General features: G+C 34.5%; 1 protein-coding gene across 1 annotated transcript in view; it reads right to left on the reverse strand.

Annotated features, from left to right (window-relative positions):
- LOC106465085 (BMP-binding endothelial regulator protein-like) overlaps positions 1–17,679 on the reverse strand; it is an 84,790-nt gene that overhangs the window by 19,553 nt on the left and 47,558 nt on the right. The window contains exons 6-13 of the mRNA XM_022392909.1: positions 15,967–16,066; positions 11,126–11,232; positions 10,179–10,328; positions 9,161–9,314; positions 7,951–8,141; positions 6,813–6,951; positions 5,362–5,534; positions 424–593 (exon numbers count right to left, since the gene is read on the reverse strand). Coding sequence (XP_022248617.1) covers positions 424–593; positions 5,362–5,534; positions 6,813–6,951; positions 7,951–8,141; positions 9,161–9,314; positions 10,179–10,328; positions 11,126–11,232; positions 15,967–16,066 — 1,184 coding nt within the window. The remainder of the gene's footprint in view (positions 1–423; positions 594–5,361; positions 5,535–6,812; positions 6,952–7,950; positions 8,142–9,160; positions 9,315–10,178; positions 10,329–11,125; positions 11,233–15,966; positions 16,067–17,679) is intronic.

A 17,679-nucleotide genomic window follows, 5' to 3' on the forward strand; every position in this document is an offset into this window, starting at 1 on the left:
AAACAATACTAAGGAAGGGGCAGTATTACGACAGCGGAAGTCACGCGACTCTGGGAGCATGCGCGCTGAAGTTTTTAGAAGGATCATGAATTTTCGTGGCAACTCTAGTTTGTTCGAAACGCCCTCTTTTTTAGTATATAAGCCTGACGAGTAAAACCAGCGCGAGATAGATAGATAGATTGCAGAGATAGGCAGATAGATCGAAGAGATAGGTAGATAATCGAGTCAAGCGAACAGTAGGCACCGTAATAAAGTGTGCGAATCACTGTGATTTATAGCGTGTGTAATAAAAGGTGTTAAGTGTATTACAAAGTTTGTATCGCTGAAGTTCCTCGGTAAGAATTTATACCGGAAATTAACAAACAAGCAGATACGCAACAAAATGAATGAATAACTAGAACTTACATAATAACCAATACTTACTGGTAGTATGGCATTGGATCAACCTGAGAGTGACATCGATGGAAAACGGAGGCGACTTTCAAAACGTTACATTCTTGAATTCCTCTGATTCGGGATTCCCAGTTGTGTCCACATGACGAATCCCGAGCTTTTGTTGAAACTAATGGTTTACACCGACGTTCGCGCCCTCTCTAAATTCAAAGCAAAACATATAGATAAGTAAACATTTATTTAAATCTGCAATCAATTGTACGTTAATAATTTGAAAAACTTCTATTAATAACCCTATTTAAGGAACAATTATTTTATATTTGCAATTTCGATGTTTAAGTTACTTTATATATGTATATGAATCACTTGCAATTAAGCTATTAAATAACATAGTTATTACGAACAAGGAGCGAAGGAAAAATAAGAACTTAGGAAAAATGCCTTTAATTGTAACGTATGCCTATCTTGAACTTTTCTATATTTTACCAAAGTCTTCGAAATGAGTTTTGTTAGCCATTTAAGTGTTCAGAATGAGCTGTTTTATATGTATGAAGAAGTTTGGTTTGTTACGAATTTCGCGCAAAGTTACCGAGGGCTATCTGCGCTAGTCGGCCCTAATTTAGCAGTGTAAGACTAGAAGGAAGGCAGCTAGTCATCACCACCCACCGCCCCCACGGTTGAAAAGGTGAGCATGTTTGGTGGTACGGGGATTCGAACCCGCGACCCGCAGATTGCGAGTCGAGCGCCCTAACCACCCGGCCACGCCTAAGTACGAAGAGAGTTTATTTGTTGTTAAGCGCACAGCCACACAATAGGCAGTCTATATTCCCACGACAGGCATAGAAACCCGGTTTTTAGTGTTATAAGTCTTCAACCACTGGGGGTACGAAGAGAAAAAAACGATATAATATTCTAAGTTTTTCAAACGAGTGCCTATTGAACTAGGCCGTATTTGGATTATTGTAATTCCTAACATAACTACGATTGACAAGTATTTATCTTCATTAAAAATGTATTATCCTGTAACTCGAACCAAGTCAACAAAAACCAGTAGGAAGAAAAAGAATACAAAAACTCTACTTCTCTGTAAATAATCTTTTGAACGAAACAATTTCATTGGTTCGCCTTTTCTACAACCTTACCTACACGTGTTTATTATTAAGAACAAAGTTACACAATGGACTATCTGTACTCTGCCCACGGCGGGTATTGAAATCCGACTTTTGGCGTTATAAGTCCGCAGACTTACCGCTGAGCTATCGGTAGGGTCTACTGCAGAGTGACAGTGGGAAAGACAGATTTAATTAAGTTAGGATTAAACGCTACACAACTGAGTTGAACTTGAGAATTTTCCATAATATAAAAATTTCGCTTTCATGTGTTTTAACAATACTTGGGTTGTAAATGAAATAAATACGAAAAAATAAAATAGCCCAGTTTTGACATTACAAAAACAAAATTATGTACATCACAATATTAATTTCTATATTCCTTAAGACCCCCACCCCCCATTTCCAATCTTGTCCATCGATCTGCCCTATTAAAAGAAATCTCACCCCATGCCAAATTGCGAGACATTTTTTGTGTTAACGATTGTACTTGAAAAATGATTTACAAAAGTCATAAAAGTTTTCTATCTGTAAACACAGGTACTAAGTTCATTGTTTCGTCTTTAAACCTGAATATCTAGGAAATAAAGTTTGTTTTGATCTTCAGTTTTACAGGTGAATTTTATATTAGGGTGTTGGGAGGTTAGATGATACGTTTTAACTCTTCTGTAACCATGAGCCCCACAGTGGTATGTCTGCGGACTTACAACGTGGTGGCCAGAGCACAGATAGCCCATTGTCTAACTTTGTGCTTAACTTCAAACAAATAAACCGTAACCATAAACACATTAACAAATTCCTTAACCACTTATAAGTGACACGTTCTTACTCTTCCGTAACAATGAACACATTAACAATTTCCTAAATCACTTAAACTCTCAATACCCTAATATAAAATTCACCCGTGAAATTGAAGACCAAAACAAACTTTATTTCATTGGCGTTCAGGTTCAAAGACGAAACAATGAATTTAGTACCTCTTGTTTATAGAAAGAAAACTTTTACTGGTTTATATAACAGGCATGGGGGTATTCGTCCTCGAATGCGTTCGAATACAGTTTTGGGAGTATTCATACTTGTATTTGAATACTCTGGGAGGAAAACTAAAGTATTCAAATTCGAATATAATGACATAGTATTCTTATTCGATGAATGATTTAGTGAATACTTAATATTGTAAGAGTAAATGTCAACTTTTGTGTTCAAATTTCTAGACTGTCATTACTACATCCGCAGTACGTTCAATCGGGTCAGTACTCTCCAACCACCTTAACAGTTATTGTATTACATGGTTAATAATCCAGTCAAGTCACTTGAGAGAATTTGAGTTGGCTACGAAACTGCCTTCAGTGGTACATGAACTCTTCATATTTCCTACCGATAGATCTGGTCACATCAAGAAAAAATGTATATATTATGAGTGGACTATTTCTATTTCCGGAAAAAACACTTCTAACCTGCTGACACATCTGAAGGTAAGCCTTTTTATTATTATTGTTAATAAGAACTATATTCTAAGTAAACTAACTTTCTCGTGCGTGTTAAACTATATATTTTTATTTTCATTCATTTAGTATTATATGCTTTTATTATCTTTATTATAAACTATATTCTATAATATATAATGTTATATTGTTTTTTATTATTATAAATTATGTTCTATATTATATTATTTTTTAATTATTTTTTATTGATAAACTATGTTCTATGTTATATTGTTTTTTATTTATTATAAACTATGTTCTATATTATATTATTTTTTATTATAAACTGTGTTCTATATTATATTGTTTTTTAATTATATTCTATATTATATAACTGAAATAAGCTTTTATATTTCTAGCGCAATCATTAGGCAGAGCTACATCTGGTTCTGGTACTTCCGTCCAGGTGCAGCAGCCTACAATAGCAGCGTTCTGTACAGAATCAACTAAATATAAGACTACACACCCACGTCAGAAGGACATCACTAACAAACTCGTCAATTCTATTGTCGGTGCACTGCAACCCTTCTCAGTGATGGAGTCAATATATTTTCAAGTTCTAATGGCAGCCATAGATTCTCGGTCTATTCTTCCCAGTTGCAAGCATCTGTCTACAACGTTAATCGAGAACAAATAAGGTGAAGTCAACAAAAAATAATCTCTTTCTACTGCAACTTCTACCCAACATCAATGTCACTGTGGATATCTGTGCAGCTTTCTTGGAGTCACTGGTCATTTTATAGTTGACTGGAAAATGCAATCAGTCATGCTGGCATGTCGGCGTTTCAAGGGGAGTCACACATCTGATAACATTGCAGCTCAATATGATGAAATAATAAATCTCTAGCATAAACAAGATGTCATATGTGACACCTGATAACGCATCCAACATGATCAAGGCTTTCTACTTGATTAGGTTTAAACCACAAACACTACCCAGTGACAGAGATGGTGACTCAGAAGGTGAACTTTTGGATGAATCTAAATCAGCAGACAATTTATCCAAATTTCTTCCAGAACATGACCCCTGCTTTTGCCACACGCTACAGTTTGCGGCCAGAGATGGCATGAAAGAAGCTGGACCACTGGTGAAAGTAATTTTCAAAGCATCAGTCATCGTATCCTACTTTAGAAAATCAACGCAAGCAACTGATCTACTTGAGGGAGAGGTCAGAGTTCAATCGGTAACAACACGGAAATTAAGATGATTATGTCTTTATTGAAGATTCGTCAGGAGAAGTTGGATAATCTAGATACTGGTACATCGAAACTTACTTTTCATGATCGAACTGTGCTTGCAGATTTGATGACAATACTGACATCAGGATCAGAGCATTGTTACTTCCAGTTATGTAGTGTCATGTGTTTATGAGCTGATGACTGAGATTGACAGCATGCAGTCCAGATATAATTTCAATCTTGTCTCTCCACTGAAGAAATCTGTTCATGTCCGGCTGACTCAGTATGAACAACGAATTGTCTTCTGCTTGGCTGCGGCATTGGATCCCAGATTTAAACTTGACTGGTGTTCCACAAGACCTATGGTCTATGAATCCAATCGAATTCTCCTACAGTAAAAAGTCAAGAAAGTTTCCTCAACAAATAATCCAACAACCATGGAACCAAAATAGGATTGTAACAACCCCCCCTTGCAAAATAAGTAAGCTCTTTAGTTTCTTTGTTGCTTCCAAGAAACCATCCACCTTATCTTCAGAGGATTCAGATGTCAACACCTATCTCGATGGTCCTTGTTTTCCCGAAGAAAACAACACTCTAGATTATATGAGGATCTCTACTAGCCAAACGCTACCTGAGTGTTCCAGCATCCTCTGCCCCCGTTGAGCGTTTGTTTAGCATCGGAGTCAAAACCCTCAAACCTGTTCGCTGCCGTCTCACTGATAAGACATTTGAGAGACTGATGTTTATAAAGAGCAATGGAAAGTTATAATATCTATAAGTCTCCTTTAAAAATATATCTTTTGTTCTAAAACTTTGTTATTGCATTTTGAAAAATAAAAGTATTGAAATGTTATTATTTGTTCAAATTTTGTTTGTTTCAGTTTGTAAACAGTTTGTTTCATAAAATAAAAGCATTGAAAGCTTCTTGTCTGCTGTTTTATCATTATTGCATATTACCTGACAAAGTATTCCTGAATATATTCCCATGTATTCGTATTCGAATACTTAGCATTTTTCCTATATTAGTTTTCGTATTTGTAATCATAAAAATATGAAGTATTCGTATTTGTATTCAATTACTGGTCTTCAGTATTGGTCCCATCCCCGTTATACAAACGGTTTGAAAGTTTACTGTAAATAAAGTATATTATGAGGCTAAGGAACAAGTAGAAAGCAATGGCATAGCTAAAACTTACTTTCCAATCATTACCGAAAATATCAACATCAGATACAACATTTCCATTTCTGGTAATAAAGTCATCCTTGGAATCACCGTTGTAATTTCCACAAAGTCCACACATCTGGTTCTTGAACTCTGGTGGTACAGACACTTCCAAAAAACTTCCCCCATCCCACATCATCTTAATTCCTATTAGACACATATGATTGTTTTTAGGATTCGGGAATAAAAACTTGTTGTGAATCATTAACATATTTAACCAGATCTTAACCAAAATAAAAAGTTTCAGACTCCAAATAATTAAACTAAATAACATTTAGTTCTCTGAGTTACTGCCTCGCTCGTTTAATTTGGCTGCACTTTTATTTATTAATCACAATCACGTTCTTTAAAACCTTCTTACGATTAAAGAAGTGAGGAATGGTTTTGAACTGCTATTTTAAATAATATTATTTATATTTATAGCATTAAACGGTTATAAACAAATCATTGCATTTTTAAAACTAATGGAATTTGTTTAGATATTTTACAATCAAGTTTTCATTACAGTTTAATGATCACGAGTAACCAAAGAGTGTGACTACTTCATATATTGATTTTCTACACTTCCAGCAGCATATAGCTTATTCTGTTTTAAATTATTGTAGTAAACAACGCTTTGGCATTTAGCACACACTTCGACACTACTAATCTTCCTATTTGGTGAATCTCTGAATTTGTATCCTCAAAGTATTATGTTTAGATGAAATACTTTGAATTTCATAATTGTTATTCAGTTAAAAACTGACATGAAGTATTATTCTTTTTTGGTGTTGAAAACAATTTAATGAAAAAAGAAAACATTTTAATTAAATAAATAGAGTAAACTTATAAAATACTTAAAAGTTAAAACAAAAATAAGGTATTTTCGATATCGGGAATCCTACAAAACAGTATTGCTGTACAATACTGTTGAAAAGGAAAACAAACAAATACTTAAATTGGTTCTTGTAATCAGAGGTATCAGGGCTGAAGAGTTTGTCTTGATACACCATGTATAGTTACTTCAGAAATTGAACGACTGTAATAACGGATGTCAAGTATATGGATAATAATGATAATGACGGGAACATGTCGACAATGTCACACTATGAATTAACTTTATTTTTTAGTATAAACTGTAAAAACACACCTCAAAAATTAAAAACAAATTCAATGCATGAGAGTTTTGCCAGTGAGGCTGTAGCAACTATCCTGTACAATAGAAAAAACATAAAATGTACATCCAAGTTGGTCGTTGTGTTGTAGCTTTCCTGTATACTGTGCTATCACAAAGAAATGCTTGTAGTGATGTCAGAATATTTCTGTCGTACGAAGTTAGTGTTACAGAGCCGTACCCGGCTACATATACGAGTTGGTGGTGTTGAAAAGGAATGCTTGTAATGACACTGGATCATTGCTGTAACATCAAAAAGAACAAAACCTTACCCAAGTTAGTTCTTGTAACGATGTTGTAGCCTTCTTGTACTATTGAAAAAGAACCCAGTTTAACGTATGGTAACTGGACTTTCTTCTTATTTATCTTCACCTTCATAAACCTAGCCATTCGTATTTTGCTTTCGCCGACCTAATGTGAACATAAACACATATACTGAAAACTTGAATTAGAAGTATATGAAATTCATCGACCTATTGTGAACATAAACACACACACACAGAAAACTTGAATTAGAAGTATATGAAATTCATCGATCTATTGTGAATACAAACACACACGCACACAGAAAACTTAAATTAGAAGTATATGAAATTCAACGACCTATAGTGAACATAAATAAACCCACACACAGAAAACCTTAATTAGAAGTATATGAAATTCACCGATCTATTGTGAACATAAACACACACGAAGAAAACTTGAATTAGAAATATATGAAATTCATCTACCTATTGTTAACATAAACGCACACAGAGACAACTTGAATTAGAAGTATATGAAATTCACCGACCTATAGTGAACATAAACCCACACACAGAAAACCTTAATTAGAAGTATATGAAATTCACCGACCTATTGTGAAAATAAACACACACGCAGAAAACCTTAATTAGAAGTATATGAAATTCACCTACCTATTGTGAACATAAACACGCACAGAGAAAAATTTAACTAGAAGTATATTAAATTCCACCAATGCCATTTTTATTAAACTTGAAACTTCCCCCAAAACTACACAATGCCCAACGTGTAATAGTTTTCAGTGAATGAGTGTTAAAAACTAACATAAGCAACTACGTATTCACTGTCATACCAAAAGTATAGGCCCGCGTAGTGGTGGCAGCGGTTCTAGTGATCAGTCCTAACGTATCCCACCTCTTGAACAAGTGTTGCTGTTTTAAAGAGTGTATACTAACTAGGTGTTAAGTGCAATTTGTCTCAAATTATCTCTCTAAACTCTACCAAATATAAGACTATAGTTAAATGATGATTAGATAGATTGCATAGCTAATGAGTGGAAACAACTAAACATATACACGTTGAATATATTTTTTAGGTGTTAGTAAACTTTCCCCTCTAATTAGTTTTTAAAACTTACGTTATGAAATCAAAAACTATACAACTAACCTTTATTTTGACAACTTTGGTCCAAGAGAAAGTCTTTGTGTGTCGAGGATCGTTGATAACTTGGATGGAAAAACTTTTATTACCTTTACAGTCGTTAGTCAGAAGATACTTGCAAGAACCCTGAAAGGTAAAGATACGGCCATCGAACGTCCTGTAGTGGGGGTCACCGAACACTGAGCACACGCCGTCTTCTGGGAGGAAGAACAGAAACATAATAATAATTTACATTCTCACTGTAGGAAGTATATAGTTATCTGATTATTTTAACTCTAGAATTACCGATAGGAAACATATGGACTTTTTAAATACATTTTACTAAACCATTTATGCACAAAACTGCATGTGGGTCTATGACTTTGTTGGCTACAGAATTCCTCATAATATATGGGTCATAAAAAATATAATAAAAATACCGTCAGTATGGCAGTTAGTCCTACTAATTACTTTATGTACCTTATGTGTTTTACATAGAAAAAAAAGGAGTGATTTCACCAAATTTTCTTGGTTAGATGTGGTAATGGGCAAAAAAGAAAAAATTACTGGTAGTAAGGATTTGAAAACAAGTCGGTAATTTGAGGATTAAACCGAAGTAAAATAATGGATATTTCATGTTGTTCGATTTGCAGCACTAACATTAAATTATTATTAGGCCGAAAATCAAATCCAAATTTAGCCAGCTAATACTGAATGTTTCAATATAATATTGTCGACCTTGTTGTGATGTTGTTAGAGGTTTATTAAAAGAAACCTCCCCTAATAATTGTTTATGTAAGTACAGATGTAGTTGAAGAACAAAATTGGACGCATTAATCTAGCAAATAGAATATTTCTTACTTGTATAAACTTAATTTGAGAAAAAATCTCAATCCTAATAATGGAGGTACTAGGTAACAAATTTGGAAAAATGGAGGCATCACGGAGAATAATTAAAAAAACAAAAAACAATATATTTTCTGTCCACTTGGGTGATATAAATATATATTTTCGAATAAAACAGTGAAACTTATCAATCAGTTAATTACATTTTCTGATTGCATTATACATATTTCATATTAATTACCTTTTCTGATTGGACGTTACAGACTGTTTTATGACAGGTTATGTTTTGTGACAGGATAATACAAAATACTCTGAAACAACTTAAGTTTTCCACTTGAATAATATAAAATACTGTACGTCAGATTATTTATTTTGATTTTTGTATTCATACCTTCCACGCATGTTGGACAGCATACTCCTGGTAATGTTTTCAGTTTATGCCGCTTGGGGCAGGACTGTCGAAAGCACTCCAACGCAGCACACATAACCTTACCATCTTTACATGAACACGTAGTACACCTTTCTTTTTTCCAACTTTCTCCATCCTATTGTTTTTCAAAAATATACATATATTACGAGCACTGAACTTAAATACTCTCCAATTATACGCTGTCAATTGATCGCACATAATAAGAGCACATTCTAATTGTAAAAAAAAAAGCCTATTTGTGTCAACTTTTGAGTTAATTAAAATATTCCGTTTAGTACAAATTCTAGAGTTTAATTATCCTGAAATCAAGTAGACGGTTTGTTTGTTTGAAGTTAAGCACAAAGCTTCACAATGGGCTATCTGTGTTCTGTACACCACGGGTATCGAAACCCGGTTTCTAGCATTGTAAGTCCGCAGACATACCGCTGTGCCACTGGGGTGGGGGGCATCTAGTATGCTTTGAAGGATAAATATACAGGGTGTCCCAAAAGTCTAGAACTATAGGTGATTTACAAATTGTCGTAAATTCAGACATGTGACTGATTACGGCGCTGTCAAAGCATGAGAAAGTAGCGTTAATCCAAACTTGTTTCGAATTACAAGGTCAGCATGTGGAAGACATTCTGTAAAATTTGTTGAGGTGCCTATGATTCCAGGCTTTTCGGTCATCCTGTACAGTGTTTTTAACACCATTCCGCTCACGTTTCTCGTGCAATTCTAATATGCATAATATTGCATATAATAAGATAATATATGTAAATGTCTGAAAACAAGAGCTTTTCAAAAATGCAACTTTTTCGTAATTTTCAAATTTCGTGAAGTTCAAAGGAAATTGAAATAAAAGAATTCAATAGGTTTCTTTTCTTTTTTACAGCACTTACTAGTTGAGTGCTGCGGGTAGACCTATGAGATTTATCAACATATCAGAACTGATCATCGTATCTTTGATTTGTAACGTAGTGATTACTAGATACCATACCTGGTATATTCGTCCACCGTCCCCGCATGTTGCTTTACTCTCCTCTGGTTCTCGACATCTGTAGCAACATTGATTTGGTAAGAACTCTTGGAAATCTGGTGGACAGTGGACAGGCGGACACACCGTCCGTTGGCAAATTGTAGTGGAGTTCTGTCGTGGAAATGAAAAACGTAAGATTGGTTAACGTACTTTATCTTAACAATGTATTTAACTGTACAATGGACTTAATTTTATACTCATTTAACACAAAGAAGTCAATGAGAATTGTTTTACTTTTCAGTTGTTCTAATAATTGTTATTTTTAATGTGAAATGTTTTCTTAAGTCAAGTCCATTACCCCTGCAGAGTTTTAAAATAAGTGTTACGACAGCGGAAGTCACGTGACGCTGGTAACACGTGATGAGTTTCTAGAAGGATCATGAAGGCCCGAGTGTTTGCCAGACGTCGACTATTTTAGTATATTAACCCGGCAAATTTGCAGATAGAGAGATATAGAGACAGATAAATGAGTCAAGCGAGCTGTAGTGACCATAAGTCAAGTGCATGAATCGTTGTGAATTATAGCGCGTGTTTAAGTTAAAGTGACTGTGGAAATTAAGTGTATTGCAAAGTTTTATTGAGAAAGAATAAACTAGTTTTCATTAAGAAAGGACTTGTATCGCTGAAGTTCTTCGGAAAGAATTTTTACGGGAAATTAGCAAACGAACAGAGACATAAAAAAATTAAAAATTTTTTAAACATTTCAATAACAAAAATAAGGAAAGTTTTAATTATGTTGAACCTTTAATTTAAAAAACTGAGATTTAAAATATCATTTTAGAATATTTTGCTGAGCTTGAATGTTTTATTTTGTGATATCTTTTTGCTTTTTTGCTATAAATATGTTTTCTTATTTTTATTGTCTTATAGTAACATTGACGCATGTAAACACGAAATTTCCAACTTACTTTACACGTGCAGTTGGTGCAACGGTCAAAGACCATCGTTTGCTCGTGTTTGATTAGTGTCATTCCAACTAAACAACTTCCGTTGAAGTTGTTAAATTTACGATTACCTGAAAAAAAAACACAACACTTATCTTTTTAAGACGTCAGTTATAATATTTAGTTTCTGAGAATCAATTACTGATTTTAATTTTTAGAAATATTTAAAACTGATTAAAATCCTCCAATATCAACAGTGGACACCTCCTATTAAATAAAAATATAAATTATATGGAATGCCTGTTTGAGGAATAAGGTTAGAATTTTCACAGTTGGATCAACAATCAGAGACGTCGCTAGGTGCTTAAAAGATTCGGGCCCATAGCCCCTCCCCCAAGAATAATTAGATGTTTAAACATTTTGCAGAACACAAAATACAAGTATGTATTGAACTACAATAGTAAGATGAAACAAGCTATACAGTTTGTTAAGCGAATTTAAACAACCACATAGTAAGTGTAAATTTAGAAATGTAAATCGATCCTGTATAAACACATAATTGGACATCGTACTTTTATGTAAGGTCAAAGAACTTTCGTCATGTTTCTAGGTTGTTCTACTAAAATACAGTCTTTTACTATGCACCGCAGAAACGCAACTTGATAACTTAAAACCTGGCTTGACCAATGGCGATTCTCCTTTTTGCGGGAGAAGGGCAAGGCTCCGCCCTCGCCGCACCTTGTACTGAAGGCCACCAAGTTTGGCACTTTTCCCCCCGAGTTCCAGAACTCGCGAGAATTTTCGGCGTTTCACTATGATATTGATCATGGTTTTCTATTCCGATTTTTCAAAAGCACCTAATGGATTCGGGTTACTGTCAAATAGAATCGGGGCCTAGGCCCCTGTGTGTCAGTGCCTAACGACGCCTCTAGTAATAATGGTGGATATCTAAACAACTGTAAGTTATGGAGTTGAGCTGAACAACTTCTACGATAAGGAAATATCCTACAAGTCAACAGTGTAAAACAGTATCTCAATTGTATATGATACTTACGATTTTAAGGACTATCCAAAATAAGACTTTAAAAGGTAAAATATCTTAGTGAAATGGTAGAATGAAATTAGTAACTTCCTTGAACGTTCTGTTTGTATCAACACCTCCACCCTCATGCAGAAATAGCTAAAGGTGCGTGCAGTAGACGAGAAGAGTCTTACTGATCATTGTCGTAATGTAATTCTCATCATTTCACAAAATTCACGACAAGTTGTTAAGATTCAGTGCTAATGGTCTTAGCATCGCAAGTAAAATGGTGTCTTTCCAAGTCATTCCAACATATCAATACTGCACAGATTCCATAGCGATTATGTTTATATACTACAAAATTAGCCAGAATTTAATGCAACTATGATGTATAGTATTCCTTCACAACTTTTGTTCCAGATAACATTTTAGATAACATTAAATAGTCTCACAGGTGGGCATGAACAACCACTGGGTATTGAAATCACAAAGCAGTTAAAATGGAATGTTGTGAAAAGAAACATGAAAAACTGAGCGATGTTTCTTCCTGCATTTCAAGTCTGATGATGGAAGAAACGTCGCCTAATTTTTAACGCGTTTCTTTTAACGATGCCCTATTTTAAGGTATACATTAGCACATTTTCAGATATTTTGTTCAATCATTGTAGGTACATATTTACTGATTTACCAGTAGAACACCTTAACCATCTGGCCAAGCCAGATCAAGCAGCCAATAATCTTTTCTTTCAGAAAAACCTATTCCTCTAAAGACAAAGTACGATATCTGGGCTTAGGTATCAGTATCATTAATCAAACATTCACATTTGTACAAAGATACACAATGGGCTATCTATGCTCTGCTCACCAAGGGTATCGAAACCCGGTTTCTAGCATTGTAAGTCCGCAAACATAATGCTGTGCCACTAGGGGGCGGAATACGCGTTGTTCTACGGTTACATTTTCCAAACAAATTCACTTCTACAAACGTAACTCAAGCCCACAACAAGTATTTCTGTGTTTCCAAGTAAAGTATACTATGTTATTTATTCATTGTTACTTTCATTAACAATACTGGTTATAATATTTAATTTATCGATTGTCGTTAATTTTTATTTTTATTTATTGTTTATTATTATATATACTTTTATTATTAAGATTGTTTTGCATTGTTAGTATATAGACTAACGTTAATCTCCTAAGCTAGCCGAACCTCCTGAGACATCGTTGGGATTACGACCGAAAATATCGTTAACAGCAAGGGTGCCCAGTTGATGAAATAATGTATTCTAATCTTTATAAGTAGAAACGTAAGAATAATATACTTAATCAGCTATACTGATTGCCAGGTTGATTTTTAGTTTCGCAGTAAATACAAAGCTTGCTCTGATTGGAAGTCGATGTAGCTCGTACTATGAATATCATGTTAGATGGTGTTGGGGCACATTTACATCTGTAGCAACCTTCGATGTTGGTCATTCTACAAACTTCTCCTGACAGCATGAACAGCCCATTCTTTTGGTTTGAGGCACCCGGACAGTGAAGAAACTGTTGTTAATTAAGGTAACTGGAGCTGCATATGTAACCCTGTATAGTTATTTTGGACAGCGTTATTGTAAGTGACCTGGCAATTTTTTGCTGACTTTGATCATCGTCCCATCGTCCTAATATGTGAATTTGTGAAAATATGATCAATTCCCGAGTTCTTTTTGTATTTATGCGTAGGTATTATTTGCACATGGTGTCATGGGGATGGTCGACTTGTATTCTAGAGGGGATGGCTACTTATTTATTAGTAGGCCATATATATATATGTATATCAACTTAAATAGTCTCTGTAACATAGTAATATTAGTGTGTGGTCTGAAACCAGAAGATGTATCTAACCAACATGTTTTCAGTAAATGTGATGAAATTCCAACCCATATTTCATATGTGTTTATGTATCTAACATTTTTCAATGGATGTCAAGAAGTTCTCACAAAAAATTACACAAGTCTACATCATGACCAATTTTTAAGTAATTGTGAAGAAGCCCTTGTCACAATCTCATACAAATATATATAACAAAAACATCTTGGGTGGATGACAAGTAGTCCTCTGTAAAGTCTTACATAGACATATACAACAACCACATTTTCAGTGGATGACAAGTAGTCCTCAGGAAAGTCTTACATAGACATATACAACAACCACATTTTCAGTGGATGACAAGTAGTCCTCAGGAAAGTCTTCCTGTGGTTGTTGTATATGTCTATACTTGTCATCCACTGAAATAGTCCTCAGGAAAGTCTTACTGTGGTTGTTGTATATGTCTATTTTTCAGTGGATGACAAGTAGTTCTCAGGAAAGTCTTACATAGCCATATACAACAACTACATTTTCAGTTGATGACAAGTAGTCATAAGTAAATTCTTACATAGACAAATATAACAACTAGTAAATGTCAAGTAGTCCTCGGTCAATTGTGATATAGATCCATGTATAAACGGGTAAGGTTTCAGTAAATTTTAAGTTCTGGTTTCCTGTTTTTGTTTTACAGAATTCGTAGTAAACGGAGAAAATTATAGTTGAAACTACTTATGTAGTCATGGAAATATACTCGTTGATATCAATATTCTAGTTCTCTATGTTAGAAAAACTTCAATGGTAGAACTAGGACGAAATTTGTATCACATAACGTGTATTTTGACAAATGTTTTTTTTTACACTAATAAAACCAGAATATTATCACTTTTTTCTTTTATTTGTAAGGGCTAACGTTAAGTTTTATTTTGTATTTAGGGAAGGTCCACAAATCAAATCCCGGTTTTCGTGTTATTGTTGTTATTTCCTTAGTGCAAGGCTACACCAATGGGCTACATGCACTCTATCCACCACGGGGAATGTTTAGTTTTGTAGTCCGTTAACTTAACCACTAACCCATGTTTAGCTTTGTAGTACGTAAACTTAACCACTAACCCATATTTAGCTTTGTAGTCCGTAAACTTAACCACTAACCCATGTTTAGCTTTGTAGTCCGTAAACTTAACCACTAACCCATGTTTAGCTTTGTAGTCCGTAAACTTAACCACTAACCCACAGGGGTACGCGAGACACTGGGCTTTTGTTAAGTACAGGCTTTGTACTTTGTAATTTAGCCTTCCCCAATCGCTTAATCATAATATGGAATTTAAAAAAATCGATTTCCCATGTGCACTATCTTGTCTTCATCATCTGCGTATAACACAGCGAAAATTGTAATTTTCTGCTACCTGTCATGAGGCCCTACCCTACCCTATAATAAGCAGTAGAAATATATCATTGCAAGTACACATGTTAAATATATACAAAAATAATGTGCTACAAATCAACCACGAACATTTAATTTTTTTCACGTTCTGCCAGCACCTTCAGACTTCATGCCCGTAGTTCTGGAACATAAGTGTAAAGCTACTTAATGTTCTAATAAAAACAACAAGCCTTAAGACAAAAAATGTCCGTTTTGTACTGAAGGGTAATAATTACTCATAGTGTGAAGTTTAGTATTATTAGAAGTATTGTCATATGAATAATTATCAGTTTATCTCTAAAAATGTTTAGTGAGAATGTAGAAAAAGATTGGCAATAATATACTGGAAAATTGAGCTATCTTAGGCCATAATATAGAGATGTAGGAAGATTGTAAGAAATATAGGAATTACAGAGATGAGAGAATTGTAATACGCACGACTCAACTTAAGCAACAGCTATTGTCACCAATAGATGACGCCACAAACATTGAAATACTCCTCTTTTACTTTCTTTCTTTCTCTCCCCCCCCCCCCCTCTTTTCTTCTTTCAATAGCGAAAAATAATAGTGTCTCACCTTTGCAACTTGGACAGCATTCACCAGGCTTGATTGTATATTTATATTCAGGGCAAGGTAGGACAGGACACACAGTCTTTATACACGCAATGTTCCCTTTCTGTTTAGAAAATATAAAAATAATGAGGACCAGTTACTCTACCTAAAATACTGCTATTTGCAAGGTTGTACAAGATGGCGCACAATGAATCACCCAACAAAGGAAAACTAAACGACACGTAATACAAAATAAAACTTGCTTTATGATTAAACATAATCACTGAACTAGTCTAACATAAGAAATGTTCCAAAATTTAGCATCGTTGTCAGTGCATTGTTACATCTATCGATGACTGACATGTACACTTTGTTGTCAGTGCATTGTTACATCTATAGATGACTGACATGTACACTTTGTTGTCAGTGCATTGTTACATCTATCGATGACTGACATGTACACTTTGTTGTCAGTGCATTGTTACATCTATCGATGACTGGACATGTACACTTTGTTGTCAGTGCATTGTTACATCTATCGATAACTGACATGTACACTTTGTTGTCAGTGCATTGTTACATCTATCGATGACTGGACATGTACACTTTGTTGTCAGTGCATTGTTACATCTATCGATGACTGGACATGTACACTTTGTTGTCAGTGCATTGTTACATCTATCGATGACTGACATGTACACTTTGTTGCATAGGTTTAAAGTTATGAGTCTGAAATGTCAAACTGGTATGTTAGTGAAGGTTATCCAAGTTTAACGGCTATGTTTTATACACCTGATCACGTAAATATTCTCACATGAAAGGAATGTTGCAACAAATATAACTGAAGTAGTATCTTTATCGAGGAGGGGAGGGCTTTCTACGACTCGCCCTCTATATTTTTCATTTTGATTTACAGTAACGAGGAACAGGATACACCATATTTTTTTTACGCACACAATGATCTATTGCAGTTAGAAAAACCGGGAACTTATCAGGACAATGTTTATAGATATCAGTAATATTGTTTGTAGGATTTTCTTTAAGATCTGCACATTTTTAGATGTAAACGTATGGCCGTCGGCATGTTCTCAGATCTAAATAGCATTGTTTAAACCAAATAACGTTAATTAGTTGGTTCTCAGACGCATGCGGATGATTTTCTAGCCTGAGTGAGGAATGTTTTTCTTCTTTTATTCCTATTAACAACGAGAATGCTGTTTAGAATAAATATCATGACTAAATTACATTACAATCGTGCCCTCCAGTGGCTCAGCGGAGAGTCTGAGGGCTCATACCGCTAAAAAACCCGGGTTTTGATATTCGTAGTAACTTTATGCTTAACAACAAACAAACAAAAATAATAAACATATACCATTCTTGAAAGGCTCATGGATGAGCATGGCTTTCTCTGATTATCTTGGTAAACGACTGCGAACTAGTTTTTTTTATTTATATTTATTGCTTTTTACATGGCCTTAAATAGTTACTTTTAAAATCAGGCAACATTGATTTACGGAAGACATCTGTTTGTAATATTGACATGAATGTTATGTACTGATCCATCTGTGAAGTTGATGCATAGTCATCTCAACGATTTAGTAAAGTATTAGGTCGTCAAGAAATTAATGTCGTTTTTTAAGATGAAAAAATCCGAAAATTTATTAAATGAAATAGACTCCATTCTTATCGGTGATGCTTTTTCATCTTACAATCAGGTTGTTAATGCCCTGATTAAAG

Source organism: Limulus polyphemus, unplaced genomic scaffold (assembly GCF_000517525.1).
Source record: "Limulus polyphemus unplaced genomic scaffold, Limulus_polyphemus-2.1.2 Scaffold1830, whole genome shotgun sequence".
Lineage (NCBI taxonomy): Eukaryota > Metazoa > Arthropoda > Merostomata > Xiphosura > Limulidae > Limulus > Limulus polyphemus.